The sequence below is a fragment of the Caretta caretta genome, chromosome 7, assembly GCF_965140235.1.
Source record: "Caretta caretta isolate rCarCar2 chromosome 7, rCarCar1.hap1, whole genome shotgun sequence".
In the NCBI taxonomy this organism is placed as follows: Eukaryota; Metazoa; Chordata; order Testudines; family Cheloniidae; genus Caretta; species Caretta caretta.
In genome coordinates this window covers 61,344,325-61,362,310 of record NC_134212.1, presented here as the reverse complement: position 1 = coordinate 61,362,310, position 17,986 = coordinate 61,344,325, and the positions used below count along the sequence as shown (strand labels likewise).

The window sequence follows — 17,986 nt, the reverse complement described above, 5'->3', positions numbered from 1 at the left end:
AACTCAAGGATCTGAACGTAGAGGAGGCTTGGAATTACTTTAAGACAAAGTTGTGGAAGCTATCTGAAGCCCGAATCCCAAGCAAGGGCAAAAAAATTGTAGGGAAGGGTTGCAGGCCATGCTGGATGAGCAAGCATCTCAAACAGGTGATTAAGAGAAAGATGAAAGCCTCCGAGGAATGGAAGATGGGATGGGTCAGCAAAGTAAGCCATCTCTCGGAGGTCAGACAGTGTGGGGAAAAAGAGTTCTGCCAAAAGCCAATCAGAGTCGGACCTTGCAAAGGGAATTAAAACCAATAGTAAAAGGTTCTTTAGCCATATAAATAAGAAAACATGGAAAGAAGAAGTGGGACCACTAAGCACTGCGAGGAGCAATAAATACTGGGGTAGAGATTAAAGATAACCTAGGCATGTCCCAACACCTAAACAAATATTTTGCCTCAGTTTCTAATAAGGGTAATAAGAAGCTTAAGGACAGTAGCAGGGTAGCTAATGTAATGAGGGTATGGAAGTAGAAATTACCACATCCGAAGGGGAAGTCAAACTCAAATAGCTTAATAGGACCAAATTGGTGGACCTAACCAAAAGAAGGCTGAGGGGAGATATGATTGCTCTCTATAAATACATCAGAGGGATAAATACCAGGGAGGGAGAGGAATTATTGTAGTTAAGCGCCAATGTGGACACAGGAACAAATGGATATAAACTGGCCATCAACAAGGTTAGGCTTGAAATTAGGCAAAGGTTTCCAACCATCAGAGTGAAGTTCTGGAACAGCCTTCCAAGGGGAGCAGTGGGGACAAAAAACCTAACTGGCTTCAAGACTCAGCTTGATACATTTATGGAGGGGGTGGTATGATGGGACTGCCTACAATGGCACGTAGCCGATCTGTGACTGCCAGCAGCAAATATCTCCAACAGCCAGTGATGGGACACTAGAGGGGAAGAGCTCTGAATTACTACAGAGAATTTTTCCCAGGTGTCTGGCTGGTGGGTCTTGACAAAATGCTCAGGGTCCAAGTAATTGCCATATCTGGGGTCAAAAAGGAATGTTTCTCCAAGTCAGACTGGCAGAGACCTTGTGTGGGAGGGGTGAGGCAGGGGGAGGGTTGCCTTCCTCTGCAGTATGGGGCACGTCTCACTTGCAGGTTTAAACTAGTGTAAATGGTGAATTCACTGTAACTGGAAGTCTTTAAATCATGATTTGAGGATTTCAGTAACTCAGCGAGAGGTTATGGGTCTATTACAGGAGTGGATGGGTGAGGGTCTGTAGCCTGCAATGTGCAGGAGGTCAGACTAGATGATCATGATGGTCCCTTCTGGCCTTAAAGCCTATGAGGAGGGAGCAAATTATGAACATGGAAGGTTATTGGTTTCCGCAGACATTTTTTGCTTCAGCTAAAGAAAAGAAGAGAGGAGTGGGCATGATATATGTTAAACATGTACCTTTTTAGATTAAAGATCAATTTCAGGATAAAGAGGGATAGATTATCTTATTGAAGGGCACAATTGCTGGGTTATTAATAACAGTGGCTCAGTGTATGCTCCCAAGCAAAACAAAAAAACCTTCTTTAAGGACTTCTTTAAAATACAGCAATGCTTTGGGGAAGGGGAAATTATACTTGGAGGAGACTTCAGTTGCACATTGATTCTCATTGGGACAGGTGGAATAAAAAAGCCAAGGTGGATAGGGACGTAGGTGCAGCATTGACGTCTCTGTGCCTACAATTGAATCTCTCAGTTTGCTGGAGAGAATGGCACCCAGGGTACGGAATTACATATTTCATTCACACCCTCATCAGTTGTGTACTAGAATAGATTTAATGTTAATCTCTAAATTCTTAATAAAGCAGACAAGAACTGCAGAAATTGGCACCATTACATGGTCAGATTGTGCACCATTGAAAATAATACTTGATGGCTGGGATGGTCCCCAAAAATCACTTTTTGGGAAAATGAACTGCTTACTTCTCCAGGACAAAGGTCGAGTTGCAGCCATTGATCAATACTTTCAAATAAATATACTGACAATATAAAAAAAAAAAGAGGTCTTCTCTGGGAGGCAAGTGAAGCAGTATTTAGGGGCCAGTTAGTAAGCAGAATCTTTCAACTGAAAAAAGAAAGAGCTCAAGAAAAAATAAAACTAGAACAGGAGATACCAAGTTTAAAAGCCATTCATAAAAATGTAGGTTAAAAAAAAGCATATGCACAACTAACTAATATGAAAGGGAAATTCAGTATGTTGATAACAGATGCCACTGAAAATGCTCTTAGGTATTCAACGCAGATGTTTTATGAAAAAGGGGAATAAATGTGATAAACTCTGGGCTCAAAAGCTTAAACAGATTAAAGATCAAATATTATTCCATCAATTAAAAACAATCAGTAAAGGATAATTACACACCCTAAAGAAATATGTGCTACTTTTGCCACTTACTATAAAAACCTCTATACGTCAGATACTCCAAATTCTGAAGTTACTGAAAAATATCTGGAAGTTTCAGACTTGCCAAATATAAATAAAATTGATAAAGAAACTTTAGATAAAGAAATAACAGAAGAAGAAGAAATTTTAGATGCAGTAGCAAATATCAAAAGTGGTAAAACTCTAAAACCTTAGTGGCTTCCCAGCTGAATTTTACAAAGTATTTAAGGAGGTATTAGTGGGTCCCTGGAGTGGTACTTTTAATGTTATTCTGTTAGGGAAGGAACTTCAACAACCTATGGAAGAAATGGAGGTTACTTATTGTAACTGGGAGTTCTTTTGAGATCTGTGGTCTCTATCTATATTCCACACATGGGTATGCATGTGCGCCATGTGCCTGAGTCCAGAAATTCTTACAAGCAGTGTCTGTTGGCCCACACATGCACCACAGATCTCCTCATACTCCCTACAGAGGATAGAAGAGACAATGCGGGTCAAACTTGTCCAGTTCCTCTTCTTATTGCAATCCCACATGATCCAAAGCAGAGGGGATGGAGGGCAGGCAGTGGAATTCATATGGGGACCACACATCTCAAAGAACTTGCAGTTAAGTAAGTAAAGCCCACTTCTTCAAGAGATGGTCCCTATGTATCTTCCACCGATGGGTGACTGGCAAGCAGTGCTGAGACTAGAGGTGGGTGTGAGGAAGCTTGTAGCAAATATGCTTGCAGCACTGCAGGTTCCACTGCTGCATCCACAGCAGAGGCATGAACTAAAGTGCCATGTGTCGCGAACATGTGGACAGAACTCTAGAGGCTTCCCTGCAGGTGTCTTGTGACATAGGGATGCCCTGGAGGCAGCCTGCACTCTCATGGAGTGAACTGTGGATCTGGAGGGAGGGATTTTTGCTACCCTGTAGCACTGTAGGATGCGTCCTGAAACCCACTTAGAAATGTTCTGGGACGATGTAGCTTGTCCATGTGATCTTTCTGCAATGGTGATAGAACGTCTCAGTGATTTTCTAATAGGTTTGGTCCATTGCAAGTAGAAGTAAGTGAACAGTTTGATTGATGTGGAACTCAGAATCCACCTGAAGGAGAAACTTAGGGTGTAGGTGAAGAGGGACCTTTTTCTTGTGAAAAAAGAGTCCACCAGGACGGCTCTGAGTTCACCAACCCTCTTGGCTGAAGAGACAGCCACAAAAATGCTACCGTCATGGACAGGTGGGGGCATGGAACATGTCACCATGGGTTCGAAGGGAGGACTGGTGAGTCTTGATAGGACAAGATTAAGGCCCCATTGAGGTGTTGATTTAACCACTGGTGGGAAGGTCCTGATTAGGTCTTTCATAAACCATACTATAGTTGGGTGAGTAAGATGTAACGTCCCTCCACCGGAGGGAGGAATGCACTAATCACTGCTAGGTGCTCTTGCAGCGAATAAAGGGAGAGACCCGAGGTCTTCAAAGACAGGAGATTAATCTAAAATGACCAGGATACTTGCAGTGGCTGGAGAATGTTGGTGTAGTTGTGCCCAGGCCAAGAAATGTCTCCATTTAGCCAGGTAGCAGGTTCTAGTAGAACCTTCCCTACTTTGGTTAAGGATAATTTGAACAGGGGCCAAACATGAGCGTTCTGTCTGATGCCCATCCAAACACCAGGGCGTGAGGTGGCAAGACCTTGGGTTGGGATGCTGGATTTTCCCCGTCCTGAGCTAGGAGGTCTGGGAGTGGGCAGATCCTAATTAGGGGGCAGACAGGATTCATCAGAAGTGTCTGGGTGCTAAGAGAATACTGTTGGCTTCATTGTGACATATCCTCTCTACAACCGTGGAAGCAAAGGAATGGGAGGAAAGGCATATCTGAGGTTGTTTGTCCATCGCCCTGGGAGCCATTACCCATGGCTCTTGCGGAGCAATATAGGGAACGTTTCCTGTTCGTTTGGGATAAAAAGAGGTCCCATTGTGGTGTTCCCCATTGTGTAAATATCTCGTTTAGGACTGTGTCGTAGATCTCCCACTCGTGGTCTGCCAAGAAGTCTCTGCTTAGTCTGCCTTCAAGGGAGTTGTGGATATCCAGAAGGGTAAGCAGCCTGTATCATAATACAGTTCCTGATGCATCAGTTCCATAGTCTGATGGCTTCCAGGCAGAGGGGATCAGATGTTGCCCCTCCCTTATTATGCAGACCACAGTGGTGATATAGTCTGACATTATCTGTATATGGAGTGAGTGTATGAGCTGGAGGAAGGCCTCGCATGTAAGGCAGACTGCCCTCAGTTCCAGAATGTTGATGTGTAGTCTGGCCTCTTTTGAAGTCCCGGTGCCCTGAGCAATGTCATTGTCCAAGTGAGCACCCCCCACAGGAGGGAGGCATCCATCACAATGGTGGCTCTGTGGGTGGGAGAGCGGAAGGGAACTCCCACCATAATCTTTCCTGGGTTCGACCACCAGGCGATGGAGGAGATAACTCTGGTGGGAATGGGCTCCTTGTCCAGTCGACAGAATGAGTGGAGTCAGGTTTGCACGCACCGCAAGTGGAACCTGGTGAATGGTGTCGAGTAGGTGCATGGGGCCATGAGGCCTAACAGTGAAAGGCACCTGTGCACATTAGTTCCTGGTCTGCAGGTAATGCGTGAAATAAGGGTGCTCATGATATGAAATCTGACTGAGGGGGAGGAACGCTCTCGTGGAAACCATGTATAAAATTGCCCCTATAAGGTTTATCAACATTGTGGGTGACAAAACGGACTATTCTCTAGTTAAGTGAATGCCTAGATCTGATGGAAGCTGTTGAGGAACCTTGTTACTGACTTGATCTCCTGATGTGAGCAGCTTACCAGGAGCCAATCATCCAGGTATGGCAATATCATATAGCCCTAGCTTCTCATCTGGGCTGCTACCACAGAGAAAACCTTTCAAAATACTCCGGGTGCCCTTGCTTGCCCAAAAGGAGAGGATTTGAAACTAGAAGTGTTCCTGGCCGATCATAAACCTGTGTGAGGAGTGAATGTCCACATGGAAATATACATCCTTCATGTCAAGAGTTGCGGATCACATCCCCTCCTGAAGGCAGGGGATTACTGCCGCCAATGGAATCATCTGGAATTTCAGCTTTCAAATAAAGATGTTGAGTTGCCAAAGGTCTAGGAAAGGTTTTAAGAAATACGATGAGTAGAAGAGGAGACTGAGACTGTTGATAAGGGAGAAACATATCATCTGGTGTTATGTAAGAGTCCATATGCCCTGGTGTCCGAGAAGTTCCAGGAGTCCATGGCAGCAGGGCAGTCCTTGGATGAATGAGGTGGTACTGACAATGGGTCTGGACCAGCACTTGTGGATGGAGCCGTTGAACATTGGTCCTTACACTTCAGTACCCAGATGATCAATGGAACTTTTTAACTGCTTTGCCCTCCAATCTGGGGGTCTTTAGCAGAGCCAGTCCCTCAGGTTCCATGCATGAAGTTTCCATGGGAGTGCCCTCTTCCCTCATGGTTAGCCCTAGAAGAAGAGTCTTTGGGCTTAAGTGGTGGAGGTTCTGCTCCTAGGCATATGCTTGGAGGGAACTGCCTGTTAGTTGAGGCCTCTGTACAGCGCATGTGCAGGCCAACGGACACGGCTTGGAAGAATTTCCAGACTCAGGTAGGCATGTATACCCACCTATGGAATACACATAGGGACCATCACTCAAAGAAGCTATTGTTGTTCTACCCTGAAGCTGGAAAAGACCCTACCATATGTAGTTCTTATAGGCCCATATCACTGCTGCATCATGACAGATTTTAGCAAAAATACTAGCTAGCCGATTGCAGTCCATGCTCTTGGTGAATATAAGCTCACATCAAACTGGGTTAATTAAGGATAGACAATTTCAAACAATATTCAAAGACTCCTTGGAATCATCCATAATGCTAGAGCAAAGAAAGATCCATTTATTTTGTTATCATTTGATGCAGAGAAAGCCTTTGGTAGAATAGAGTGGAACTTTCTGTTTCAAGTCCTGTCCTATGTGGACATTGGTTCCCAGTTCCTTAAAATGCTCTTCACACCAGCCCAAAAGCAGGTGTGTGAGTTAATGGATTTAAATCTCCATTTGAATTATGCAGAGGAACTAGGCAGAGATGTCCATTGTCTCCTTTTTGCCCTGGCCATGGAGCCTTTTGCACAGAGAATAAGGAATAATGAATATATCACAGCAATAAAACTTGCAGGAACACATCCAAAAATAGCTTTATTTGCAGATGATGTAATACTATATTTATCTGAGTGAAATATTTCCCTAAAATTAATATATAAGGAAATCCAGGACTTTGGGAAAGCATCTGGATTTACAGTAAATTATGCCAAATCTGAACTGCCAGACTTAAATTTGCCAGACTTAAGAAGTCATTCTCCCAGAAAACATTTGGGTACAAATGGGCAACAAATTCTGTAAGATACCCAAGAACAGTCACAGTGGATCAGACCAATGGTCCATTTAGTCCAGTAGTCTTCAGAGGCAATGAACAGAACTGGGCAATTTTGACTGATCCATCCTCTGTTGTCCAATCCCAGCTTCCGGCAGTTGGAGGTTTAGGGGCACCCGGAGCATCTTGGAATTTGTATCTTAAGCAACCTAGACAAGGTTTACGATTTAAATATCAAACCACTACTTCAGCAAATGAAAAAAGATCTGGAGTGCTAGGGCTAATATGCAATTTCTTGATTGGGAAGAACAGCCAAAGTCAAAATGAACATTTTCCAAGGGTATTTTACTTGTTTCAAAATCTTCCTGGTAATCAAACCAGATAAAACTCTAGCAGGAATACAGAGGATGTTGTTAGAATTTATATGGACTAAGAAAAGACCAAGTGTGAGTCCAGATACTTTGTATTGACCCATTAACCAGGGTGGACTAGCTGTTCCAAATATTCTATCCAACCAGACAGCTCAAAGCAGTAGTTGACTGGGGGCTCTAAACCAGCCAGTAGTTGACTCTAAACCAGCCAAACACTGGGTCTTTACTGAAGAAGAAAATTGTGGCAATGTAAGCTCTTCTAGACTACCATGGACTAATAAAAAAAAAAATCACACGCTCCAGAAATCTGTACACATTCTTTATCGTAAACTATGGGTTTGGGATGGAACTAGAGATTAAATAAATCATGTTACCTCACCAGTGACACCCATTGCAAACAATACAAATCTTAACCCAAATCACGAACCGGAGAGCTTAAAGACTTGAAAAGCCATAGAATACGCACAGTTGGCCAGTTATTCAGCAAAGAAACTTTTCTAACTTATTTAGAGATCAAAACTAACTTTAACTGGACCATTCTCCTCTCCCAAGTACTAGTACTTTCAAGTTATGCATTAAGTTTTTTGACTTTCTAGAAAAGCAGTTTTATACAGAAAGCTAACTTTAATAAAAGAAATGGGGTCTACTCAATTAGGAAACAAACAAGTATAATTAATTTATTGATTGACATCTCTGCAGATAACTTTCCTAACAAAAAAATGCCCATATATGGCATGGTAGGAAAAGGACGTGGATAGATGAATTACCACAGACGAATGGGCTTTTATCTGGAAAACAGGACCAGTAAACCTCAGTCTGTAGCACAATAAAAGAAAATGTATTTAAGATACTGTTTCAACTTAAACAGGTTCTGCTATATACATAGAAAGAAAGAGAAGGAGAGAGTGAGAGAGATTGAATGGGGATAAATGGTGGCGAAATTGTGGTGAAAGAAGAGATTTTATGCATATATAGTGGACATGTTCAGTCACTGAACAGTACTGGGATGAAATTCGTAACCAGATATCACCAACTGTTGGATATTTATTATCAAATGATCCCAAGCTGCTGGGCTACTGATAGCCTAACCACAGAAGAACGGTTCAAAAAACATGGGAGGTTGTTATGGAAAAATTAACACACCAGTTACATACCCAACAAAATAGGTAGGGGACAAATAGTTACTTAGATACCTAGTTACCATTTATTCACTATTCAGACAAAGTACCTTCGTCTGCAAAAGAACCAGCACACCTGTCCACTTGTTTTTGTTTGTTTGTTTATTTAACATTTGGTAGACAGGCCTGGTCTGTTAAATGTGTGTAATCAGAGAATTCACTACATTTAATAAAATCACCAGAAATGATATGTCATTAGTAGTGTAAAGGTGCTCAGTGTAACATGGTAAAACCCTGCTAAATAGAGAGATTCAATAATTATATAACTGAATAGTGTTTCTCTAAACACTGCTGTAATGATTACTGTATTGTCTCTGATATTTACATAGCTGGAATTTGTAAACCTGTCAAAACTTCCTAGATAAAGACATGGCTTAAAATAAGAAAAAGTGCCCTGTCCCTGAAAGCGAAGGACTGGAGCATGGCCCCTCACACAATGGCCGGGAACTGCAGCTTGGGGACACCACCTCCTCCCTATAGAGATCTCCTCCGCTGGGACCAGCTCACAATGACTCTGCCTTGTCCCCATAGAGATCCCCTCCCGCACTGGACCAGCTCACAGTGACTCCGCCCCTGCCCGATGGGACTAGTTCACAATGATTCCACCTTCGCCCCACAGAGATCCCCTCCCCCTCAGGACTGGCTCACAGTGACAACACCACCTCCCAGTGAAGATTCCCTCCCACTCCGGATCAGTTCACAATGACTCCACTCCCATGCACAGACTCACACACCCTTGGCACTGGGTGCTTCAGTTCCTTACTTTGGGCTGCAGGGCCTTTTCCCGTTCTCTGTCAAGCAATGCAGGTAGTCCTTCTGGCGGCCATTGTACTCAAAGCAGATATCAGGGGCCACCTGGGCCTCTGCAGGGACACAGAGAAGAGCTGACGCTGGAGTTTCAGAAAGGCAAGCTAAGCTAAGCCTGTGTGAGCAGCACCACACCTCATGGGGTGACACCTCTGCCCACCTTTCCCCCAATACCAGACACATCAAAAACTTTCCCCACCACCCTCTCCCTTTGGCAGGTGACTCTGGGGCTCCACAGTTCCCTGCACCCCACTGGGCACCTTACAACCCACATCACCCTTCCGACACAAACTAGTGATAAAACAATGCCTGTCCCTAGTGCCTTCCATCCCAGATCTCAAAGCTCTTCATAAACATTCAGGCCAATACTTCCAGAAGCAACCACAGAATCCAGGAGCCTCTGATCTTGGGTGTCTGACTTAAGGAACTTTGAAGCCCTCAAACTTAGTGGCCAGGGCAGCTGATTTGGCAACACCAATCCCTCCTGTCCTACACACAGTGAAGTGGGGAAACTGATTCACAGAGAGGCCAAGGCCAAGCTAGTCAGGCCTGGGCTTATCTGTAGCTTCCTAAACTAGTGGCCTAAAGTTCAGAGTGCAAGCCACTGCCCTTGACTTTGTTGGGTTACAGCAACTAGCCTGCCAAGTGCCATGCGCACTGCTGGGATGGGTGGGTGTATGTCCCATGAGAGCATTGAGGGAGACTTGGGCTCCCAGTCTATGTGCTGCAGCCTCAGCAATGGATACACACAGCACTGCACTGGCGTGAGCTCGCCCTGCGAGCATGGAGCTGAAGGAGCGCATGCAAAGAGCCACGTTACCTGCACCCCAGAGCGTGCGGCAGTGCTCGCTGTGCGAGGGGCACACCCCGTTGTAACAGTAGCCATTCCCATACTGGCATGGCACACCATTCTCTTGGAAGACGTCCTCCGGGCACTCTGCTGAGAGGCCAGTGCAGTGCTCGGGCAGATCACAGCTGTTCTTACGGGCACGGCACAACACACCAGCAGCCTTCACCTTAGCAAACACAAACACAATCCCCAAGGAATGGGGGGGGTGGGGGTGTCAGCGAGTGCCCATCAGTCAGGCTGCACCCTAGCCTTACACATTCTCTGTCTGGCTTGCTGATCTGGCAGAGTGGGAGGGGCTGATCCTGGTCCCACTGAAGTCAAAGCCAGTTGGAGCTCTGGTATAGACTTCAGTCTAGGGTCTTAGTCAGGGAACTACCTGGGGTTGGAGTATGACTTTGGGGAGTTGTGCTAAGCCCTACCCTGCAGTCTTCAACATCAAGTGGTCATGGGTGAATACTGCTTGGACCAGGAAAGTGAAAACACATCCTTAGCATGTGAGCTGGCCCTGGAAACATTCAACCACTTGTAATGTGACCCTTCCTCAGGGACTCACACCCAACCTGTTCGCCTTAACAATTTGTACAATGTTATCTGGAAGCAACTGAGTTCAACTACCTTTTTTTAACCACAGAGTCACAGCTGTTAAGGCCAGAAAGGACCATTATGATCATCTAGTGTGACCTCCTGAACAACAGGAATGGCCACCGGTGATTCCTGTTTCAGAACCATATCTCGTGGTTCAGCGAGAGGATGTCTCACACTAGGACATTCTGTACTGATTTAAAGACTACAAATGATGGAGAGTCTACCACTTTCCTACATCAGCTGTTCCCATGGCTAATTACCCTCCCTGTTAAAAAAATAAGCTTTATTTCTAGTCTGAATTTGTCTTTAGCTTCAGCTTCCAGTCATTGGATCTCATTCTGCCTTTGTCTGCTAAACTAAAGATCCCTCTGTAAAAGTCTTCTCCCCATGTAGGTACTAATAGACTGGGATCAATTCATCTCTTAACCTTTTCTTGGGTAAATTAAATAAATTGAGCTTCCTAAGTCTTTCTTTGGCAGGCAGGTTTTCCAGAACTCAATCATTGTTGTGGCTCTTTTTTGAACCCTTTCAATTCCCTTTCTGAAGTATGGACTCTAAAACTGGACGCATTAATGCCATATGCAGAGATAACATCATCTCCTTGCTATTGCTCAATATTCCCCTGCTTATACAGCCAAGGATCACATTCACCCCCTTAGGGTATATCTACACAGTAGGTGTGATTTCCAGCTCAGGTAGACATATGCATGCTAGCTCTGTTCAAGCTAGTGAGCTAAAAACAGAACTGTGGTTATGGCAGCATAGGTGGTGGCTCAGGCTAGAAGCCAGAGTATGTACCCATGGGGTCAGATGGGATTGTACTCTGGTGGCTAGCCAGAGCTACTGCCTGGTCAAACAGCTATTTTTAGCACACAAGCTCATCTATCCACTTGGGCTGGGAATTACACCTCACAACTGCTGTGCAGACATACCCCTAGGTACAGCATCCCACTGACAGCCCATGTTCAGCTGGTTCCTATCATGACTCTAAGTCCCTTTTTAAGCCCTTGCTTTCCAAAAAGCAGCCCCCCAGCCTGTAAGTGTAGCCTACATTCAGTTAGTCAGTTTTTAATCCATTTAATTAGGGCTACAATGCTATTGACTGGCAGCCTTTGGGACCCCCGGGACAAAGCCCTTGACTCAGAGAGCTGTATAGTTGCTTTGGTGTAGCTAGGGGTTACCTGAGAAGCCAGACATGTTTGTTCACATCTCTGAGCATCCCAGCGGCTTCATACCATTTTACCCGATAACCTGGCAGTAGCATGTGCGTGTCGGGCTTACTTAGACTGTCATCTTGAGGAGAAATATGCTGACCATAAAGCCAGGAAATAGCACGTTCATGCACCCATGTGCTCGGCACTTTAGCAGGGCTGGAGGATTGGCCTCATTTCATTTCTTTGGGCCCTTTTCCCCAGTTGTCAATCAGCCAGACTTCCCCAAGGCAGCTCCTAGCAGACATCATCCGGAGACTGATTTTACCTTACACCATTGGCAGCATTCTCCCTGAGCACATTCTGCTCCGTCACTTAGTCGGCAGGTGGTGGCATTGCAGCAGGGATCCCTGCATTCCTAATAAACACAACACACATGGGTTAGGGAATGGATACATTGGGGATGGGAGCAGTGAGTCACCTGGAGAACCTCCTAAAATCAGCAACCCTTTGAACGTCATCAAGGGGGGCTCCTGCAAAAGGGCTGTGTACGTCTCCTGTTGTATGGCACCACTGGGGGATGTAGGCAGAAATGGCACTGTTTTCTCCTGTGAGTACACTGTGAAGTTATCTGTACGCCACATTCCTACCCACACAGCAATCTGTTACTAGCTTCTGACTATGGACAGTTATTATAATCATCCTTAGCTCTTCTATAGCATGTTTCTATGGGTCCCAAAGCACTGTACAATGAAGGGGACGTACTGTTATCCCCATGTTACAGAAAAAGGATGTCAGAATAGCAGGCCAGTACCCTCCCAGGAAGACACAGCCAGTAACAGGGGGGGAGTAGCTGGGAATAGATAAATAGCAGGATAACATCCTTCTGTGAGCACCAGGAGAACAAAACATCTGCCTATTGATCCTTGGATGACTCTGTGCTGCTATCTCCCTTTGGCTGACTTTCAGACCAGGGATGAGAAAGATTGTGTTTTGCAGACTGGCTGCCTTGGAGTGATTTGCTTAATTGACAAGTTCAAAAATCTAAATCCAAACCTGAACACAAGATTACAAACTAAACACCATGGGAAGGTGCGAAACACCACTTCTTCTATACTGCTTGCTAGAGAGGGCAGGGCTCCGGCACCAGAGAGTACATTGCCAAACCCTCTGCCCACTGAATAGAAAGGGTGTATTAAGAAGGATGTGAGTCACAGGAGAGAAAGAGAAGAGAGGCATGGCCTGGAGAGGTTTCTGCAGTCACTGCTCCTTGATCAAATTCCTGGCACTAATCAGAAAGTTACCAAAGATCTGCAGAAGTTTTGGGCAGCTGCTGAAAACAGGCATCTGAGCAGGAAGTGCTAGAGGGAACTCCCCCCTTATCTACCAGAGCCAGGAGAGTTCCCAGAAGTCACCTACTACAGGACAGGCCCTACAAAGAAAGTAACAGAACGCCACTAGCCATCACCTTCAGCCCCCAACTAAAACCTAGCCAACGCATCATCAAGGATCTACAACCTATCCTGAAGGACGACCCATCACTCTCACAAATCTTGGGAGACAGGCCAGTCCTTGCTTACAGACAGCCCCCCAACCTGAAGCGAATACTCACCAGCAACCACACACCACACAACAGAACCACTAACCCAGGAACCTATCCTTGCAACAAAGCCCGTTGCCAACTGTGTCCACATATCTATTCAGGGGACACCATCATAGGGCCTAATCACATCAGCCACACTACCAGAGGCTCGTTCACCTGCGCATCTACCAATGTGATATATGCCATCATGTGCCAGCAATGCCCCTCTGCCATGTACATTGGCCAAACTGGACAGTCTCTACGTAAAAGAATAAATGGACACAAATCAGATGTCAAGAATTATTACATTCATAAACCAGTCGGAGAACACTTCAATCTCTCTGATCACTTGATTTCTGACCTAAAAGTGGCTATTCTTCAACAAAAAGACTTCAGAAACAGACTCCAACGAGAGACTGCTGAATTGGAATTAATTTGCAAATTGGATACAATTAACTTAGGCTTGAATAGAGACTGGGAATGGATGTGTCATTACACAAAGTAAAACTATTTCCCTATTTTATTTCCCCCCCTCCCCCCTCCACTGCTTCTCGGTCGTTCCTGTTAACTGCTGGAAATGGCCCACCTTGATTATCACTACAAAAGGTTTTCTCCCCGCCCTGCTCTCCTGCTGGTAATAGCTCATCTTAAGTGATCACTCTCGTTACAGTGTGTATGGTAACACCCATTGTTTCGTGTTCTCTATGTATATAAATCTCCCCACTGTATTTTCCACTGAATGCATCCGATGAAGTGAGCTGTAGCTCACGAAAGCTTATGCTCAAATAAATTGGTTAGTCTCTAAGGTGCCACTAGTACTCCTTTTCTTTTTGCAAATACAGACTAACACGGCTGCTACTCTGAAACCTATCTACCAGAGTGTGCAGCAAGGGGTCTTACCACAGAGCCTCTGCACTGGTGGGAATGGACAGACCGCAGAGTCATTCTGAATAATTACTTTTATTAACATCGGAAAAAATGTACAGGAGGGCTTGGCCTGAGACTGGCTGGAGACAACGCTAAGCATTAATGCCGCAACTCCTGACAATGGTCTGTGACTGACTGTGCTAAAATTCACGAACCTTGGGGCATTTCTGAACATTTTATAAATATCCAGCACTCACCCAAATGCACATGAATAGAAAATAGTAAGAGCCCACAAACAACCACCACCAAAACTCAGCACTTCTACTTGTGAAGAGATTAATGAACCAGTTTATTGGACCAACTCTAGTTACATACAGAAAGCAGATCTGTGTTTTAAAGAGGACCTGCAAAGGAAAACAAAATGGATATGCACCCTTCATGGCTTTCTGGGGCTGGAACTCACATTTTCTGTACCAAATGAACGATAACCAGTTAAATCCATGCAATGCCTTGTAGGTTATACTCATGTGAAATGCCTTATACCAGTAATGGAATGGAGTTATTGGAGTAATTGGTTATGGAAATAAGCGATCCTGCTGTAATGGTGTAATGAGGCAGAATGGCCTCATTCTGATGCAGAGGGGGTTTAACTCACCCTGCTGGGCTCAGCTAACTGTGCACCATCCCCTTCGCAGGAAGTGCAGGGGTGGAACAGGCAGTATAAGAGTAGGATCCTGCAGCTCAGCTGGAGCCAGACCAGGGAAAGAGCCAGAAGTCCTTCCCAGGGAGCTGAACCACTAGCGGAGCCTCTGATAGGCTGTGGCGGGCAACAACTCTCCAGAGCCAGTTTGGAGAGAAGGCAAACCACTGTCCCGGGAGACTGAGAAACTCGAAGAGGGAATGGAGAGCGAGCTGCTCGGCAAGAGGCCTGGGAACCAGCTCCTAGTGGCTGCGTAGCTGCCCACCAGACACCAGTAGGAAGAAGCCTAGGGAAATGAGACATTTGTCCTGTTGTGTCAGCATGAGGCAAGGCAGCAACCCCATGTTTCCCTGCCAACCCCACGACAGGACCACCCATTACTTCTAGGGCCCTGGACTGGGACACAGTGGAGCAGGGTGGGCCCAAGTCCCGCCAACTCCAGCCTTGCATTCGGCCTGGTTGAGTGCTAACCCTTAGGCTGGGAGGCCTGAGCTATAGACTGTTTGCCTGCTCAGTCCTCATCCAGGAGGCCTGGCCTATTACTTGCTCTGTTGCCCAGCCAGTAGACCTGACAGACCAACCCAGCTTGAGCGCTGATTCCCTGATGCCCCTGAAGGGGGCACCCTGGCCCTGAGACACAGTAAGCATAGAAATGGGAATAAGTGAGGCTGCAATGGATTTCCCTAGAGCCCCCCATGGGGGTGTTTACCCCCCTGAATTTCCCCAACACCCTCACCAGTTTTGTGAACTAGTTACATGCAGTGTTGCCAATTTAGTGATTTTTTGGAAATTTGAATTGAAATTGAAACATTAATACATATTGTGACAGGATCAGGCCAGATGCCTACATGAGAGTGAAAGAAGGCAGATATATTAGCCCCAGGTTAAGTAGGTCCCTTTTCCCTGGGTAAGGTAACAGGGAAAGTTCCAGAACAATCAGGAACTTTCTGGAAACAATTAAGGCAGACAGGCTGATTAGAACACCTGCAGCCAATTAAGAAGCTGCTAGAATCAATTAAGGCAGGCTAATCAGGGCACCTGGGTTTTAAAAAGGAGCTCACTTCAGTTTGTGGTGCGTGCGAGGAGCTGGGAGCAAGAGGTGCAAGAAGTGGAGAGTGAGAGGCGTACTACTGGAAGACTGAGAAGTACAAGCGTTATCAGACATCAGGAGGAAGGTCCTGTGATGAGAATAAAGAAGGTGTTGGGAGGAGGCCATGGGGAAGCAGCCCAGGGAGTTGTAGCTGTCACGCAGCTGTTACAGGAGCCACTGTGGACAGCTGCAATCCACAGGGCCTTGGGCTAGAACCCGGAGTAGAGGGTGGGCCCGGGTTCCCCCCAACTCCCTACTTGATACCGGAGAAGTTGAACTGGACTGTGGGTTCCACCAGAGGGGAAGGTCTCTGGCCTGTTCCCCGATCCACTAGGTGGATCAGCAGAGACTGTGGGGATTTTCATGCCAAAATAAAACCCAACAAAATGCTGGCCCTAACCGGGCACTGGCACATCTTTCCTTGCCTGGCCTCTGCCTGTGTGTCCAAACCCTTCCCCTACTCTGTCTGTCTGCTCTGGTCAGACTGTGAGCTGTTTGGGACAGAGACTGTCCCTCACTAGGTGTATGTACAGTGCCTGGCACACTGAGACTCTGATCTTGGTTGAGGCCTTCAGGCACTACTGCAATATACATAGTAAGAATCATATGCTCTATGTCACCCAGAAAGTCCTCAAACACAACTAGGGAAGCCACATTTGCCATGTGTGAAGCTGAAACAAGCAGAAGAAATCATTGTTTACGATAAAAAAAAACAAAACAGCTTCTCTGTCCCTCTGTATCCAGCACAAACAAGCAAAACCAAGGGGCACAAACTGAAGATGCAAAACATCTTTCACAAGTCACTTTTAAGCAGAAATATGTGCAATACCAAGTGAAGAACACAGGAAGGAAGTGTTATTCATCAGGCAACTACAGCAGCAGGGGCTCTGGAAATCTGCTTGCAGCAACAAAAACAGCTCATTGGCTCTGGTCAGCTCGTATGCAGTGGCAGGGCATTTGGGTTCCAGACCAACCCACAGTTCCGCTGCCACGCTTCCCTTCCCTTATTTAAAATCTCCCAGTGGGAGTCAACATACCTTGGGTGTCCCACAATCACACTGCTCCCCTCGCTCTACAAACTGGTTTCCACAGACAGGCACCCCGTACAGCTCATCAGCCTTGGGGATATTCAGTAAGCAGCTAGTCCGGGGATCACTAAGAAACTTCTGCAGGTCACTTACACTGCAGCTGCTGAAGTACTTTGGGTAAATCATGCTGGAGGGAAAGAAAAACAGGCATTATGGCAAACAGCACTTTTTGGTTAAAAGCTCCATTTACCACCACTAACTGCACAACACCCTCTATCCCTTCACAGCTAAAACATCTGTGAGTCGAACCTTGCAAAAAACATAAAGCTGAAGAAGAAAATGTCCATGAGGACTCAATCTGCTCTCACTAAAGTCCATAAGAGTGCTACCATTGATTTCAATGGAAGTGAGTACCTTAACTACAGGGGCACCAGCCTGATGTGTTCAATCCGAGGTCAATACGTACACTGGACAGTGATGCTCGACGCCCATGGCCATTCTCTTTTTGTTCTCCTTACCCAACACTAGCTGCCATAACACATCCTCCATCGGTCTTTGGGGCCAAGCAGCTGCAGCCACCAACGTCTTCATCATGAGACATTCCCAGGTTGTGTCCCATCTCATGAGCCACGGTTGAGGCAGCTCCTATAGGATTCAAGCTGTGGTCCTATGCAACAATAAGAAGGATACAGGCTAGTGGATACCAAATGCTTCAGTCCTATCTTTCTTTGGGTTTCTACCGTGCCCATCACCATAGTTTCTTGTCTGGTTCAATGTCAAGATAAATTTAGGCTGCTAAGTAAGAGATTGAAGTCCAGGGCCTCCATAGTAGCATTCTCTGAAATGCTTGCAAGTGCAGGGCCAGTTAGACATGCAGAACTGCAGGGTCTCAATGCATCGATAAGACAATGGTGTAGGGAGGAGAAATTTAGGTTTATTAGGAACTGGGGAG

General features: G+C 45.7%; 1 protein-coding gene across 2 annotated transcripts in view; it reads right to left on the bottom strand.

The window, feature by feature from the left end:
- ADAM8 (ADAM metallopeptidase domain 8) overlaps positions 1-17,986 on the bottom strand; it is a 99,969-nt gene that overhangs the window by 22,563 nt on the left and 59,420 nt on the right. For both annotated transcript variants that reach the window (XM_048858423.2, XM_048858424.2), the window contains exons 11-15: positions 17,553-17,701; positions 17,044-17,221; positions 12,096-12,185; positions 10,002-10,197; positions 9,138-9,237 (exon numbers count right to left, since the gene is read on the bottom strand). In XM_048858423.2, coding sequence (XP_048714380.1) covers positions 9,138-9,237; positions 10,002-10,197; positions 12,096-12,185; positions 17,044-17,221; positions 17,553-17,701 — 713 coding nt within the window. The remainder of the gene's footprint in view (positions 1-9,137; positions 9,238-10,001; positions 10,198-12,095; positions 12,186-17,043; positions 17,222-17,552; positions 17,702-17,986) is intronic.